The sequence below is a fragment of the Emydura macquarii genome, unplaced genomic scaffold (assembly GCF_026122565.2).
Source record: "Emydura macquarii macquarii isolate MOO-44397 ecotype Brisbane River unplaced genomic scaffold, CSIRO-AGI_Emac_v2 contig_3019, whole genome shotgun sequence".
NCBI lineage: Eukaryota > Metazoa > Chordata > Testudines > Chelidae > Emydura > Emydura macquarii.
In genome coordinates, this window is record NW_027133156.1 from 1,919,597 (window position 1) to 1,937,774 (window position 18,178).

At 43.9% G+C, this 18,178-nt stretch overlaps 1 protein-coding gene across 7 annotated transcripts in view; it reads right to left on the reverse strand.

The window, feature by feature from the left end:
- KLHL32 (kelch like family member 32) overlaps positions 1–18,178 on the reverse strand; it is a 206,472-nt gene that overhangs the window by 14,272 nt on the left and 174,022 nt on the right. For 2 of the 7 annotated variants that reach the window (XM_067530050.1, XM_067530051.1), the window contains exon 7: positions 15,570–16,296. The exons of 1 other annotated variant lie outside the window; for it this stretch is intronic. In XM_067530050.1, coding sequence (XP_067386151.1) covers positions 15,570–16,296 — 727 coding nt within the window. Of the gene's footprint in view, positions 1–15,543; positions 16,297–18,178 lie in introns of those variants that run through there. 4 more of the 7 variants (XR_010916570.1, XM_067530052.1, XM_067530054.1 and 1 more) reach the window with 4 other exon arrangements.

Consider the following 18,178-nt stretch of genomic DNA (forward strand, 5'->3'; position numbering starts at 1 on the left):
GTTCTGATTATTCCCCTTCTTAGCCTCAGGTTACATTATGAAGCTCTGTGTTGTTGTACATCCTTGTATAGCATTAGTAACTGTTAACTGTACGTACAGCTACACAATGATCTTTTTTCTAATCTTTGTTTTGTAATTCAATGTCTTTTATATATTCCTTTTCACTTGTATAGTAATATTTAGAAATGAGATATCAGATTACTATCTAGAAACATAAAAATCATAGTTATTTTGCTGGTTGCCTCTAAATGTTAAACTATAGGAGGCGTATTGGAAACACGATGCTGGGCCTCTTTCTTACCAAGTCGCTTTTAATAAAGAAAAGCCTGGAAACTGTTTTGTTTTTGTTTTGTTTGGTGGAGGGGTTGCTTCCCGGTAAAATATGTCATAAATAATCAAATAAATAAACCATTTTCTTTTCCCCATAAAAAGCCCCTCATACTAAGTACATAGCTTACATTTTTTCCTGCAATACTGCTCATTGGTGGTGTTTTATCATTACATTCCCTTCACATACCGCTCTTCACTTTTAGATTAATCTGCCAAAATGAGATGCTAAGGATTTGCATACAGATTTGACTACACAAAAATAGATATGGAATTAATAACAGTCTCTATATGTTTTAATTTCTTCTAGACTGTAGTACCCTTGCCTCCAGCAGTATTCTTGGCTTTGAAAGTCATCAAGCTGATTTGTCTGCTCTTAGGTTATGATGCCACATGCTGCTACACTGTCCCCTGTAATCAAAGTACTTGCATAGATAGATTCCATGCCTTCCCCCTAACTAGTATATATTATAGATTGGCAGTTTTGATCTCCCCTCCCCAGGGGGATAATCTGCATCTTAACAGCTTTCTATAGATACATCTGTCATTAAATATGCCATCTTATATCAGCATCAGTTTTCAAAACCAAGTTTCTCCTAACTTTGAAGTGCTATAGTGAAAATTTAAAATTTTCTGCCAAAATTCCAATTTAACAAGCCTGTAACTGTCCTATTGAACTACTGCTTTAAAAATACTTGAGGCAAAAAGGAAGAGGGAAAGGGAAGGGAGGGGGAGGAGGAAAATGTCTTTTAAAAAAACACAATAGGGAGAAATAAAAATTTAAATGGTACCAAGAAGGATAGCTGCTTCCCTCATAAAAATGGAATACCAAGAGGCAATTTCTTAAAACTTTTCTGCACTATTTTCCCCAAGATAGAGGGATGAGCAAGTGGGAATATCTGTACAGAGATGCATTTAAAAACAAAATTCATAGTATTAAATTCAAGAATCAAGCTATAGCATCTATGTGTAGTAGCTGGCAAGTGTGAAGAAGAAAGTCTTGGTATAAATTACTATAGAATTTACTGTTTGGGAAATGCTGGCTGGATTTCCCAAACATCAGGCAATAAATTATAGGAGTACATGAAATTCATTGCACTTTGACAGCAGTGACTTGATTTTGGGACTCAAAGCTTCAATGAGGTGAGGCATTCCTCCCTGGCAACCTCCTCCATGACAGCACTGTGCCAGGACCTTCCTTCTGAAGGTGATAGAAGGTGAAAAGGGGGAGCGTTAACTCCATACACCTGTCAAGGTTCTTATACTGAACTAATCAATATTGTCTAACTCCTGTGCAGGTTTCTAAGTGGAAATCGATGCTAGGCCTGCAGGAGGAGTGGTCCACATGCAACAACTGCTTCTCAACTCAATTCACCCAAAAATCCTAAGCAAACAATTCGGATCTCAGATGCCCCCCTACACAAAGAAGCTTCTGGGTAAGAAGAAAGCATGCCACAGAACCACTTTCCCTCCCACAGCTTACATGACGAAGACATTTTGTTCTCCTGTAGAACATGAAATGATTTGTAAATTGTATTGAATAACTTCATCCTGTAGCCCTTACTCAAGCAAGCCCCATAGAAATGTGTGGGCTGGTTTTTTTCCTTAATAAGATACATACAATCACGTGATAAATGCAGAAAATTATCCATAATAGATGTGTCCCAAATGCAAACACCCTACATGTCTGGTGGAATGTAATACAATCAAAGTCCCAGAGAAAGTATCACAAACCTATTTGAAGTCCCTGAGTGCTGGATTTTGCATTTGAATCTGAGTTGGCTGGGAGATGTGTAAAACCACATGTTGGCAAAGAGCTCCCATATGCATTTCTTCCAGGAAGTATATGGAATATACGGTATTCATGAAATGTGCCCCAGGGTACACTCTGTGCTATTTAATCTCTCTCTTCTCTTCCAGTTCTGTGCCTTTAAACATAAGATGATCCTTCCTCAATAGAAAGTATGTAGAATTAGAACCTCCTATGTTTGGTTAATCCAGGCTCACGTTCAGGATCTTTATGGATGGGTGAGTTAGGTTAGGCACATTTACCCTGATTAATTGTCAGCAGAATCAGCTCCAGTTTTGAGCAGAGGCTGTTGCTAGCCTCTCCAATGCATGTTACTCCATTTTTATACAATCCAAAGGTTTAGAATTGGAGCCCCAGTTTTTAAAATAGTGAAAAACTGACACTTTCAACCTATAGAAATAATTAAGCATGGATGCCAGAGCTTTGTACTAGGAAAGAAGAGATCAGATTCCATTATCTTTATTCATACATGATAATCAGAAGGACATCCTGTTCAAAATATGGATTGAAAATGGGCTTAGGGATCATACTTCTCTTTTTGTAAAGTTCTTGCAAAGATAAGTCCCAAAGCAAGAAACACTAAGGAATTGAACTTGTCCAAGGTGCTATAGATTCTCATTCATTACAGGCCTCTGTTTTCTAGAACAGCTTCATAGCAACTTACTGACATAATACCTCCCCCTCCTAGGCACAGTTCTCACAACTTACTATGTAATAACAATAAACAGCATTGTGCATTAACTCCAAAATACTTTACAAACTCCCAACATTTTTTTGAGGCAAGTGACTATTATTATTCTCTACATTTGATATAATCACCACTTTAAAAAAAGGATATACCAAAAACAAAACTTGAGTCAGGAAGAAAAAAAAATGCTTAGGCAAGAAAGTGGGATTTTCTTTTTAAAAAATGAGGTTTCATGTGAGTGGCAGAATGCAATTGTAGCCAACACATGCTTGTAGTCATATGACTCAAGCCCCTAACAAATAAAAGTATAATAATATTTTGCTTTTATATGATCCTTTTCACCTGTCCACATCAAAGCACTTTATAAAGGAAGGTAAATATTACTATCCCAGTTTACAAATGGAGAAATGACAGAGAAAAATTAATTGACTGGCACAAAGTCAGTGGCAGAACTGGGAACAGACAGAAGGTTCATTGACAACCAGCCCTTTCCAGAGTGCCACAGTGTCTCTCCATGAAGAGGAAGAGCAGTGGTCAGTTATATTTAAAAGAAGGGAGGCTCACCTTTATGGAAAAGTAAGTCTGGGCTTTTTTTTTTTTTTTTTTAAGTATACCTCAAGCACTAGATATTACACTAAATATTATACTTTCTTGTGCAGGAGGTGATCATTAGACACATTGAATTCATATGGTTTTGGTGTATTTCATGCCTATTTTACCTGAATACTTCGCATTTCAAGCATGAGTGGTGTGCAGTTCATTTGTGAATTGGGTCATAGTGTCAAATGCTAGGGGGGGGTCTGTAAAATTCAACAACCTATAAAATCGCAAACATCTGCCCAAAGCTGTTCTGTCTATCCAGAGAAATTTATTTTAAATTAATTTTGATTCACCTTTCCCACTTTTCAAAAATAAAAACAGGAGTCTCTGAACAAAGAAGGAAGAACAGAACTATACCACATTTATGTAGTACCAAGAGGGCTTGAGACATTTACCTATCATCCACCAGCCAGAGTGTAAATGATATTATGCTGCAATCACATTGGTCACTCTGCTTGTGTTTTAGATCCCTACCCCACCATCTGTCTTGTCTATTTAGACTGTAAACTCTTTGGGCAGGGACCATCTAATACTCATTGTTTTTGTACAGTGCCTAGCACAATGGGACCCCAATTCTTGGCTGGACCCCAATTCTTGGTTATGGCATAACCATAATAAATATATTTAACAATAATACCCAAGGTTTAAAATAATTCTGCTCCCATGGCACCCAAAACTCTTACCGGCTGCAATGTAAATGAAGAAAAAAAGGCGCATGCAGTTTATTGTAAACTAAGATTAGCATTGACGATCAAATGTTCATCTCATACCTTTTTTCAGTGTTCCTTTCTACATCTCTCTTATTTATTAGACCTAACATCTCTTCAAGATTCACTCACAGTGACTGTGTGCTCCAGTGCTGCCTGCTGCTTACATTTTTCCCCAAAGTAGCAGAAAAAAATTGGCCATGGTTTTGTATAGTAGCGATGAAAACACAGGAGTCTTTCATCAGATTTTAATCAGCTGCATCTTGGAAAGGCAATGGGCAGCAACAAAGGCACAGCAACACAGTTCTCTGTCTGCAGGATCAGTAAACAGAACTACAATAGTTTGTATTCTGTTCATGTTTGGAAGGTTCTATTGGCATAAAGTGTCACTGATATTTAATTTTTCTTCTTCGAGATGTGTTGCTCATGTCCATTCCACTATAGGTGAGTGCATGCCTCCGTGCATGGTTCCCAGAACTTTTTTCCCCTTAGCAGACCCCGTAGGGCCGGCTCTGGTGCTCCCTGGAGTCCCACATGCATGCCGCAGTATATGAGGCACTGCCGGCCCTATGCCCCCTCAGTTCCTTCTTTCCATGCGTGACGGTTGCTGGAACTAGCCTTGCTCTCTGCAAGTGCCATTGTTTGAACTCTTTGTTATTCGAAGTACTTTAGTTAGTTTTAAGTAGTTGTTAAGTAGTGTTAAGTGTAGTTAGATAAGAAGTCACTGAGGGACTTAGAGCGGCCGGGCCATGTCCCAGTTCCCTGGATTTAAGCCGTGTGCCTCCTGCAGGAAGGCTTTCCCAGTCAGAGACCCCCACAATCGGTGCCTTAAGTGCCTAGGGGAAGAGCACAGGAAAGATAAATGTAAGATCTGCAGGGCTTTTAAACCGCGGACTCAGAATGACCGAGATATGTGGTTATAAGCCCTGCTTAGGGAGGCAGCGCTCCACCCGGCGTACGAGACCTCCTGCTCCACCTCTGCACCGAGCATCATCTCGGTGTAGAGTGCACCGCCAGCGCCGGGCTCGACTCGGTACTGAGCAACATCCCCGGTGCCGAAGAAGAAGAGACAGCGCGCGGAGCGCGGACACTCCCCTGTGCCGTCGGTATGGGCAGGGTTGAGTGCAGAGATGCACCAGCCACGGCCCGTTGAGTCTTCTCCGGTGCCTGCATCTCCGAGCAGGGAGCCTGCCCTGACTCCTGGAAGTGGAAGAGTGCCCCTGCCAACGCCATCGACACTGGAGGCTTTTCAGGCGGCAAGAGCCCTGTTTGCCTTGCCTATGCCACCTCTGCCCCCCTCTGCCGAGGGAGAAGGGGCCGGTGTCCTGGGGCAAGCCCGCAATGGGTCCCCCCGAAGGGCACTGGAGATCCCTGGTACGGGGAGGAAGATCTCCTGCCAGACGGCCACTGGGGGTAGAATAAGGACGCTTCTCCAGCAGTCACTCCAGGTTGGTGTCATCGAGCTGACCTGCTTCGATTCTGGATATGGAGTCTCCCTCTCGGCGCAGACGTCGGTTCCCAGCACCAGAAGCAGCGCAAGCCAAGAGGCAGCACCGGTCGAGGTCAGCCAGGCGACACTCAGAAACCTCCTACTCCAGATCCCCGGCAACGAGGAGTTCGCCTGCACCAAGGCAGCGCAGAAGCCAGTCACTGTTGAAGGACTCGGCACTGAGGGGTTCGCCTGCACCAAGGCGGTGCGGAACCCGGTTGCCATACGAAGATCCCGCACTGTTTGGAACCCAGTCGCCGGAGTCAGGCTCGGCACCTCAGAGTTCGAAGCGGCGCCGGTCTCGATCACTAAGAGGCAAGCGGCGCTGCAAGTCCTCTGTACCGAGATGGCGCTCCAGTACCGAGAGCTCTTCAGAGCTCGCCTCCATCCATTGGCACCGCTCATGGTGACGGAGGCGGTCCTCGTCATCCTCCACATCGGAGGCTTCAAGAGGACGGTCCCCGGCACGGCACAGCACCCGGGACCGAGGACGGCCACGGCACTGCCAGTCTAGTGGCTCAGGGTCCCATGGCGGGACAGTTGTCGGGACAGCCGGTGTCCCCACAAGGTGTCACAGCAGGTGGCACAGTCAGACCCGGTTTGGCCCCAGGGACAATGGCCACAGCAATGGCCTTATCAGGCCCCATGGGGCATCCAGATAGGACCGGGACCCCAATCCACCCTGTCAGTGGGGGTGCAGTCCATGCCCCCGGCACAGGAGAAGGCCCATAGACACCACTCCTCAGACGAGAAGTCGGACCCCATGGAAGGGCCCTCTAAGGGTGCATCCCTTTGGCAGGCAGGGAAGCACCTGCAGGACGCGCCTTGGCAGTCATCTTCCTCCTCCCTGGACGAGGCAGTCTCCCGGGACCACGTGGCGCCACTGGAGGATTTCAGGGTGCACCAGGAGCTGCTCAAGAGGATGGCCTTTGGAGCTGGAGGTCAAGGAGTTACTGGAGGCCAATGATACCCTCTTCAATGTGCTGGCGGCGGCTGCCCCAGCGGGAGTGGCTTTACCAGTCCATGACAGGGTCCTCAAAATTGTTAAGGCCCTGTGGCAAACCCCTTCCTCGGTCGCCCTTACATCACAGGTGGCTGAGAAAAAGTATTTTGTCCCAGCTGAAGGGTTCGAGTATCTGTTCACTCACCCGGCCCCGGGAACCCTGGTGGTAGATGCACCCAACCAGCGGGACAGGCAAGGTCAGCCTGGTTCCACTCCCAAGAACAAAGACAACAAAAAGTTGGATTTGTTTGGGAGAAAAATGTATTCCACAGCAGCCCTGCAGTTCAGGATTGCCAACCATCAGGCCCTCCCGGGAAGATATAATTTTAATTTTGTGGGACTCCCTCAGGCGGTTTGCTGAGGCCGTGCCCCAGGACCAGGCTGCAGACTTCACCACCATCCTGGATGAAGGAATCACGGTGGCTAGGGCAGTGCTCCAAACGTCCAGTGACGCTGCTGACTCGGCGGCTAGGGCCATAGCCGTCGCCATTTCCATGAGGAGATGCTTGTGGCCCAGGCCTGTCCCAGGAGGTGCAGCAATCAATCCAGGACCTCCTCTTCGATGGGTTGGCCCTCTTTTCCGATCAGACTGATGCAAAGCTGCATGGTCTGAAGGACTCTAGGGCCACGCTTCACTCTCTGGGCCTGTACACACCCCAGGCTTCCAGGCAGCAGTCATGGCCCCAGGCGCAGCAGCAACCAAGGCCTCCACCTAGGCCCTTTCAACCCTACAGAAATAGGGGGTTTTAGAAGATGGAATCTGCGCCCCAGCTTGTCCTCAGCCCCCCAGCAGGGGCTCCCCATGGGGTCAGGCAATCGTAGGAGGAAGTTTTGATGGTGCACCCAAGGGTGGCACCCCTACTGCTCTCCTGGATCCACCCCACCCCTTCCTGAACAGGTTAAGGTCCTTCTATCCCAAATGGGCAAAGATTACATTGGATCGTTGGGTCCTCGGGATAGTCCCCGGGGGTTACGCCATACAGTTTACCTCTACCCCTCCCCCAACAACCCCCCCATCCGTCCCTCTTCAGGGACCCTTCTCACGAACAACTCCTCTTGCAGGAGGTTGACACCCTCCTCAACATAGGAGCGGTGGTTATGGTTCCTCAAGGCAAAAGGCGGAAGGGGTTCTATTCGAGGTACTTCCTCATCCCCAAGGCGAAGGGGGGTCTGAGACCCATATTAGACCTGCGTCATCTAAACAAATACATCAAACGACTCAGGTTTTGCATGGTTTCCCTAGCCTCCATAATCCCTTCCATGGATCCAGGAGACTGGTATGCTGCCCTCGATCTCAAGGACGCATACTTTCATGTGTCCATCCTCCCCAGCCACAGGTGCTTCCTCCGCTTCACAGTGGCTGGCTCCCAATACCAATTTACAGCCCTGCCCTTTGGCCTATCTTCGGCTCCAAGGGTGTTCACCAAATGCATGGCAGTAGTGGTGGCCCACTTGAAGTGAAAGGGTGTGCAAATCTTCCCTTTCCTGAATAATTGGCTGATCAGGGGCAGGTCCAGGTCCCAGTGCAGGAGAGTGTGACCCTGATTTTCTCCACATGCAGCAGGCTGGGACTGCTCATAAATGAGCAGAAGTCCACACTAACCCCAGTGCAATGCATAGAATTCACTGGGACCACCCTGGACGCTTCCCAGGCCAGAGTCTTCCTGCCTCAGCCATGTTTCGAGGCGATGGTTTCTATCATCTCCCAATTGCACTGATGCCCCACAACAACAGCCAGGCACTGCCTACAGCTGTTAGGCCACATGGCGGTCTGCACATACGTAGTGAGATTAGCTCGCCTGATGCCGCTTCAGGCATGGTTGGCCTTGATATATGTGCCAAGAAGACACCCACTGAATTGGGTGGTCAGAGTTCCCCCACCCGTCCTAGCCTCCCTAGACTGGTGGAGGACTCCCAGGGCAGTTTGGATGGGCGTTCCATTCAGTGAACTGGTCCCACTGGTTACCCTAATCTCCGACGCCTCAGATGTGGGATGAGGAGCCCACATCAGCGCCAACCTGAGCATTCAGGAGCTCTGGTCGGGGGACGACAGGTGCCTACACATCAACGTGAAGGAGCTGAGGGCTATTCGCTTAGCGTGCAGGGTGTTCCTCCGATTCCTGACAGGCAGAGTGTTGCAGGTGCTGACGGATAACACCGCAGCTAAGTTTTATATAAACAGGCAGGGAGGGGAGCGCTCCTCGGCTCTTTATGAGGAAGCTACCCGTCTGTGAGACTGCCATAAGGCACGACTTTCACTTGACTGCCTCTCACCTCCCGGGAGTGAGGAACGATGAGGCGGATCGCCTCAGCAGGTCATTTCTACCCTGCCACGATAGGTCGCTGCACCCGGAGGTAGTGACTACGATCTTCCAAAAGGGGATGCTCCCCAAATGGACCTATTCGCGTTGGCCTGGAACACAAAGTGCCCGAGGTTCAGCATGCTGCTGGACCTCTCAATCGCCCCGTCCATGGAGCTCCCGAGGTGGCATGACCTTCTCTCCCAGGACCATGGTCGCCTGTTGCACCCGGACTCAGACTCCCTGCACCTCGTGGCCTGGAGTCTCTGTGGCTAATGGAGAGAGAGAGAGCCTGCTCAGTGCAAGTCCAACAAGTCCTGCTGGGCAGCAGGAAACCTTCTATACTGGTCGTATATCGGGCTAAGTGGAAACAGTTTAGCTCTTGGGAGGAGTCCCGGGGCATTCCGCCCAGCCTCTCGCCTCTGCAGGTGATCCTGGAGTACCTGCTCCAGCTAAAGCTCCAGGGTCTGGCGCTAGCCTCATTGAAGGTTAACTTGGCGGCCATTTCGGCCTTTCATCAGCCACTAGAGGGGAGATCCCTGTTCTCCCATCCCATGTCGGTCAGGTTCTGCAAGGGGGTCGAGAGGCTGTATCCGCAGGTCCGCGACCAGGTGGCTCCCTGGGATCTCAACCTGGTCCTCTCGAGACTCACGGGGCCCCCCTTTGAACCCATAGCTTCATGCCCTCTGCTCATGCTTTCATGGAAGGTAGCCTTCCTGGTGGCCATTACCTCAGCTAGGAGGGTCTCCGAAATTAGGGCCTTGACCTCGGAGCCCCCTTATACAATATTCTATAAGGATAATGTACAGTTGAGGCCACACCCATTCTTCCTGCCTAAGGTGGTTTCCCAATTTCATTGTAACCAAGATATTTTTCTACCCGTGTTTTTTCCCAAACTGCGCAGTTCGGAGGAGGAGAGGGGATGGCATTCGCTGGACGTGAGACGAGCCCTGGCCTTCTGCATCGAGTGTACAAAGCCGTTCCGGAAATCGACACAGCCCTTCGTTGCAGTGGCGGACTGGATGAAAGGATCACCTGTCTCCACCCAGTGCATCTCCTCGTAGATTACATCATGCATCATATTCTGCAACGAGCAGGCGAGGGTGCCGCTTCCGGGAACCATCATAGCGCACTCAACCAGAGCTCAAGCCTCGTCTACAGCCTTCCTGGAGAGAGTGCCCCTGCAGGACATCTGCAAAACCGCCACCTGGTCGTCGGTGCACACCTTCACGTCCCACTACGCCATCGTCCAGCAGGCGAGAGAGGATGCAGGATTCGGCAGAGCCATGCTGAGGGCAGCTCACCGGTAACTCCTACCCACCTCCAAGGTATTGTTTGTTAGTCACCGATAGCAGAATGGATATGAGCAATTACTCGAAGAAGAAAACAAGGTTACTTACCGGTAACTGATGTTCTTCGAGATGTGTTGCTCATGTCTATTCCACAACCCACCTGCTGTCCCCGCTGCCAGAGTTGGCAGAAAGAAGGGACTGAGGGGGTGCAGGCACGCCTCATATACCACGGCATGCACGCGAGACTCTAAGGGGCACCAGAGCTGGCCCTACAGGGTCTGCTAAGGGGAAAAAAGTTCTGGGAACCGTGCATGGTGGCGTGCACTCACCTATAGTGGAATGGACATGAGCAACACATCTCGAAGAACATCAGTTACTGGTTAAGTAACGTTGGTTTTTTTTTGGTCTAAATTAAGGTTTATGCAGGCCCAAATTTTCAAATTTAGGCCCAAATATTTAAAGATGATTCCTATGGGCATTAGGCACCTAAATACCCTGGAGATCTGGGCCTTTGTGCCTGAAGTTAAGTATGGATTTAGATAGCTAGGCATCTAAATAGAAGGGGCCTGATTTCCACAGGTGCTGAGCATCCACAGCTCCCATGGAAGTGAACAGGAGATGCGGCTAATTAGCATCTACGAAAACCAGGTCACTTATTTAATCACCTAGTTTTAGGCACCTACATTTGAAGTTTTTGGCCATTCTGTAGTAGCTAATTTCACCTCCTCTGAAAGCTTACTATTGTCTGTTGGAGAGTGAATTTTTCAAACACCGAGTATTAATATTTTGTAATAGCATAATATGTTCTCTGCACTATCCCCTCACCACTTCTGCATCCAGAAAAATAGCACTATTATCTGGCCCTGAGAGATTAATTAATAATAGAAAACTGACTGAAGTTATGGATAGTATCTCTATACTACCTTTAAAAAATCCTAATATTTTCAATGTACACAGGCCACTTACTATCCTGCACGTCCATAATATAGATTAATACAATACCACATGGATTTGTATCGTATGCTTTAGTAATTCATAATAAGATGTTATAAACTAGCAAACCAAATACACACAGATTACTCTCTCAGAAAGACAGAAATTAAATATAAAAGAGAAGCCCTGTCTAATTCAGCCTTGTGCCGATACATTGCTCCTTACCATGACTATAATGTATCACCCATTTTGCAGCAGAAATTCCACTCATATCAATATCAGATACAAACAACATAATCTGATCTCATATATGTTCTGTTGTTTTGTCCAATTTTCAATGACCTAAGCAATGGGGCATCAACCTCATTTCTTGGAAGGCTATTCTACGGTCTGATTAATGTATTTTACACATATACGTAAACACTCTACTGCACTGATACATTAAATAAATAAGGATTTTACTGAAACATATAAATACACATTTAATCCTGTTTATTCAGCACATTAACTGTCTTCAAAATGCTTCAGCATAATTATCTGTTTCCCTTTCCTTTGCATATCTTGAAGGTTTAAATATCACTTTTAACTGCTCAAATGTTCAGCTAAATTCTGAATTGGATATTCACTGTCACATGCAATCGGTAAGGTATACTTTAAAATGGGTCTGTCTCTAGCACTTTTATTTTTTACACAAGCCTGGGCAAATGTATTCTCCCACTAGTTCCAGTGTGGCTGGGTTTCAAAGCCATCAGAAATAACTAAGGGTGGAGAGGGAACGTGTAGTGCCTATACTTACACTATGTCTTGAACAGCACCGGGCTTACCAGACATCAGTTACAATTGGCAGATGAAAAGTCAGGTAATGTGTAACTTAGGTTAGTACGCAAAAGTAAGATGTTGCACTATTAAGTGCTGCACACTGTTCTCCCATGATCTCTGACATCTGTGATGCCTCTATCTCCAGCTCCTTTATACATAATGCTCACGAGTACAGTATATGTATGTTATAACTGCCTTCCATGTTTTCTTTCTTAATGTCAAAGGCCCCCATTTTGCATTGTGATCAGTGTGGGCAGGCTATTGCATCTACACAGAGTCCTTGACCTCACTGACTTGCCCCAAGAGGGTTACACTGCAGGATTGAGACATAAATACATAACATCATGTGTCATTCATATAGCACCTTCACTTCAGAGGGATCCCAGAGCACTCTACAATACATACACTTCTAGGGTGAAGGATGGCAATCAATAGATGATGCCTTATGTGAAAATTGGACCAGTTTATTCTTGACTTCCCTGAAAAATATGACACACTTTATAACCTTCCATGATCTATTTCTTAATAAATAGCAATATTTTTTAGAAAAGCTTATGTAGACACCATTCAACTTGAAAAGTACCTAGTGTCAGGAAAATGACACTCTGTCCTTAACTCACACCATTGTGCATGGATAAAATAGTGTATATTGGATTGAGTTAAGAATGGTATGGTTGCTTGAAAACTGAAATGCTTTACTTTCATCTATTTGGGTCATAACATTAAGATTAATAGATTCCAAAGCCAGAAGGGACCACTGTGATCTAGTCTGATCTCTTGTATAACACAGGCCATAGAACTTCCTGACAATAATTCCTAGAGCAAGTATTTCAGAAAAAATCCAATCTTAATTTTAAAATTGTGAATCCACCACAACCTTCAGGAAATTGTTCCAGCAGTTAATTACACTCATTGATAAAAATGTACACCTTATCTCTAGTCTGAATTTGTCTAGCTTCAACTTTCAGCCATCGAATCATGTTATACATTTCTCTGCTAGACTGAAGAGCCTATTATTAAATATTTGTTCCCCATGTAGGTGCTTTTAGAATGTAATCGAGTCACCCTTTAACCTTTTCTCTATTAAGCTAAATAGGTTGAGCTTCTTGAGTCTGTCACTATAAGGCAGAATTTCTAATCCTTTAATCATTCTCATGGATTGTCTCTGAACCCTCCCAATTTTCAACATCCTTCTTGAATTGTGGGCACCAGAACTAGACATAGTATTCCAGCATTGGTCATACCACAGCCAAAGACAGAGATAAAATAACCTCTCTACTCCTATGCAAGATTCCCATTTATGCATCCAAAAATTGCATTAGCTGTTTTAGTCACAGCATCGCACTGGGAGCTCATGGTCAACTGATTATACACATAACACTCAAATAGCTTTCAGAGTAACTGCTCCCTGGTGTAGAGTCCCCCATCCCATAAGTATGTTCTACGTTCTTTGTTCCTAAATGTATACACTTACATTTAGCTATATCAATACACATAGTTTGCTTGTGCCTAGTTTACCAAGCAATCCACTTTGGTCTGTTTCACTGACTTGTCCTCTTCATTATTTACCACTCCACCAATTTTTGTATTATTTGCAAACTTTAATCAGTGATTATTTTATGTTTTCTCCCAGGTCATTGATAAAAATGTTAAATAGCACAGGGCCAAGACAAGATCCTTGTGAGATCCCACTAGAAACACATCCATTTTAGTCATTTAATGTGTGCCATATTGCTATAGTTTTATTTTTTAATCAAAATGTCATGCAATACCAATTCAAACACTTTATGGAAATCTAAGTATATTTTATATCAACACTACCACCTTTATCAACCAAACTTGTAATCTCATCAAAAAAGATATCAAATTAGTTGGACGGGATCTATTTTCCACAATCCATGCTGATTGGCATTAATTATATTAATCTCCTTTGATTCTTTATTAATCTAATCCAGTAGCAGTGTATCTTGCCTGGGATCAGTGTCAGACTGACAGGCTTATAATTACCCAATCATCCTATCTACCCTTTTAAAATATTGGCACAACATTAGCTTTCTTCCAGTCTTCCAAGACTTACTGAAAATCAATATTAATGGTCCAGCAAGTTCCTCAGCAAGCTCTTTTTAAACTCTTGGATGTGAGTTATCTGGACCTGCTGATTTTAATATGTCTAACTTTAGTAGCTGCTGTTTAACATCCTCCTGAGACATTAGTGGAATGAAAAGAACGTCATCATCATCACATGATGAAGCTACATCTTCTGGTTTTTCCACAAATACAAAACAGAAATATTTCTTGAACACTTCTCCCTTTTCTAGATTATTATTGATAATTCTACCATTTCCATCTAGTAATAGGACCAATACCATTATCAGGATTCATTTTGTTCTTAATATACTTTTTAAAAATCCCTTCTTTCCTTAATTCTGCTGGCCATAGATTTCTCACTGTGTCCCTATGCTTCCCTTATCAATGTTCTTCAATTCCTAGCATCTGATTTATGCTCATTACTATCAGCCTCTTCCATTTGTTTTCAATATTATATATACATATTATAGCTGTCTACACTTCCCGCCTAAACCAGGGCATTTTTAAACCAAGACAGCATCTTTCCTTAATTGTGGCTTTTTGCGTTATATTAAAACACAGCACTGTGCATTTTTATGATAATAATAGCTGTGTGTGATTCATAGAAATCCTTTCTGCCTGCTTCAATACATTCAACAGAAAGTGGGAGCAGTTCACATTTCTGCCTTTAAGCCTTGGATGAACACATGCCAACAAGTGGTTAACTTTCCATTCAATTTTCAGGGAAAAATGTACTGACACTTGATGACAGCATGGACACAAAGTTCTTGGGTTTGTTTGTTTTTTAAGTGAACATGCAGCATTTTTAATCTTGTATCTGTCAGGAAACAGGTTATCATTTTGATTCACTGCGATTTATGAATCGTGATTGGAGGTACTACGTATGGTATGCAACTTTGAAGCAGGACATATTTAGTAGAGAGAGAAGCACTGTATGTGTATTATGCTGTTTCTCTCATTCTCCCATGGTTTTATGTATCCATACTTAAATTCTTGGAAATCTCAATCTTCTAAAACAATGATACTCAGACCTCAGTGGTTCAGGAACCAAATTAGCAATCAACATTACCCAAAAGAATTCATTGTTTCATGTACTCTCTCTATAGGTTTATAAACACCAGTCAGGATCCATATCATACAGTAAAGGAAACAATGAATTCACACTACTGTGGCTCTTTTGGATATTTTGTATATATATATATTTTTTTTACTCACAGCAAAATGACTGACCCAGTATTGCTATTTTATCAACTACAATCCTGACTGATGAATAACTTAGATTGGTTAATAATTAAATCACACAGTGTTTTAATATCATGTGCTGCAAAGAGCCACAGAAGACACATTAAAGAGCCACTTGTGACTTGGGAGCCTCAATCTGAGTATCATGTTCTAAAATAAAGGTTTAGCCTGAGCTTTTCAGACATGTAAACCAAAGTAAACTTATTGGTTTAATTCAGGACAATAATTTGGTATTTTGTTAGTACCTCAAATTGTGTGAAACGTTTTCTACCTGATATCCAAAGAAGACCATCCACCACAGATCCTGCATGGCATGAAAGGGATCTGTCAAAGGACTGAACAAAGGCCCACTTGTTCTTCTTGGGACAGTACCGCTCGACTGTAGGCAAAACTTGACGCAGTTCATTTCTTCCTCCTACTGCATAGAGGTTCTCATCCACAGCTCCCAGTACAAAATGTTCCCGGCAGTTCTTCATTGGAGCTATCTCAGCCCAAGAGTTACTACGGGGGTCATACCGACAGGCAGTCCTTACCGCACAAGTGCGGCCCGTGGCATGCTCAACCTCTCCACCAGCTACAAACAGAAAGTCTCCCAAGACAGCTACACAGTGATGACTTCTCCCGACAGGCATGGGAGCCAGTTCACTCCAGTTTGCAATCCCTGCTATGTGAACATTCTCTTGATCTACTGGATTGAAGTATCGGAGTTCTTTTACTTTACAGATCTCACGTTTTTTCCCACCAATAATGTAAAGAGTGTCCGACTGGAAGCGAGGTTTTGTTCGTCTGGTCTGCCAAACCGGCTGTGCATAGATGCTCTGGTGGTATGTCAAGGCCTCATTAATAAGTGCTGTTGCAGTTTCACTAGCTTGGACAAGAGGATGAGACAGAGCTACAGTATGTAGTGTATCCACGTCCATAAGGCCAAAGCGGACATACTGGAGAAGTTCATCCATGTACTGATAGCGGCAGTTGTGTTCCAACCACCTCACAGCTAGCTAAAAAGAAGGGAAAAACACAAACACAAAAAGCAATTATCTATATTAATGTCATGATTGAGTCTTTCTAATACCATGTTTGCATTCCAAGAGGAATTATACATTTGAATTATTATACATATAGAGCAATATATGAGATACTTACGAGTCCATAGATAGCAATATAGGAGATGCATTTGCTATTTACATAAAAACAAAATAATGATTATCTACAGTATTAATATATGATCATCATACTGCTATGTAATAAATAACCTGTTCCTCCTCCTCCAGAAGATCAGGGGGTTGCTGCACAAAATTAACAGGATATGCCAACAGTTAGCAATGCTTTAGGAGTTCATAATGTCCAAGTAATCTGTCAACATAGGAATCAAGCTCCTGGAGCAATATAATAAACATAGAAACTAGGTGATTGTTGAAGACCACAGGATACACTTGAGGAGGAAAAAAATAATCAGGAAGATTATGGTAGAGTGATTTAAAAAGAAAAGGCTTTCCCTCCCCCCATTCCTATTTATAACAAAATACTGAAGGAAATAAAATAAGGTAAGGATACCAGGCACCAATTGTCTTCCTTCTGGATTTTTTTAAACCATAATATTAATGTGTATACACCCAACACACAAGTGCTGGAACCAGGGGTGCTACCGCATCCCCTGGCTTGAAGTAGTTTTCATCATATACAGGTTTTACCATTTGGTTCGATAGCTCTCAGCATCTCCTATTACAAATTGTTCCGGCACCCTGCCACACTCAATGCACAGAGTATTCAGATTATTTGGGATACAGTCGAAGCATAACAACAGTGCCCTTTATCCTCATGTGTTTTCTTACCGGTTCAAATAAAAAAAGTTTTCTTGAAAAAAAGAGGTAGAAATATTTGTCTGGGATAACAAATTGGAGAGAAAGTTAAGAGAATAAGCAAAGTTACAAAACTAAAACATCCAAATTCCAAATGAATTGAAATGCTTTAACCCCTCCACTGCTGAATTCTCCAGCAGCTGTGGAATGCAGCAAAAAGGACTGCAGCATGTCAGTGATGTACATGCTCAGTGTGGTTCCATTGTGCATATAACATATCTTGTTGAATAGTCAAGGGGCTAAATGAAAATAAATTTAAAACTGCTCATGATCTGAAATTGCCCACTGAACAATGTGTAGATATCTATATTAAAGCAGTGGGCTTCATCTGCAACTCTGTATGTGTTATGTGGGTCACATCCACACAATATATATGCTCTCTGTATGGCCCTGAGGAGATCACATGGGCCGCAGCTGTGTGTTGACTGGGCCACAAGTTGAGAATCATTGCAGTAAAGTATTGCCCTCCTCCTTTGTTTATTCACTGTAATTTGAGTTTAATAGATTGGCATTTCCCCATTTTACAGTTGTTGCCACCACTGACACCTAACCGGTATAAGGAACCTAGCTCTCAGCTCTGCTTTAGGTAATAATGTAGAAAGAGAGAGATCTCTGGCACCTGGTCTGGGTAGGTTAAAAAGCCCTTTTAGTTCACATTTAAAATGTATTGCTTTGTAAATTTGTAATCTAATTTCTGTTAATTATTTAGAATCTCATCCCCCTTCTGCCGTTAGATTTTTTCCATGGCTTACTATATGCATGAGTGCATTTGTACGTGCATACCCACACACACACAAATGGCTGTGACACTACAGCTGGATAGGTGAAGAGTTATTGAGCTACCACACAAGGAACTGAAATCTCCATTACAATGCTTTCAGCCAGCTGCGTGAACCATGGCAAAAACAACTTCATTTATAAGAGGCTTCTGTGGTGCAGTATAAAGGTTTTGTTGGAATTGTGTGCTGTCTATCTAAAATGTAGATATTTCTCTAAAAATGTGTGAAATATTATTACTATG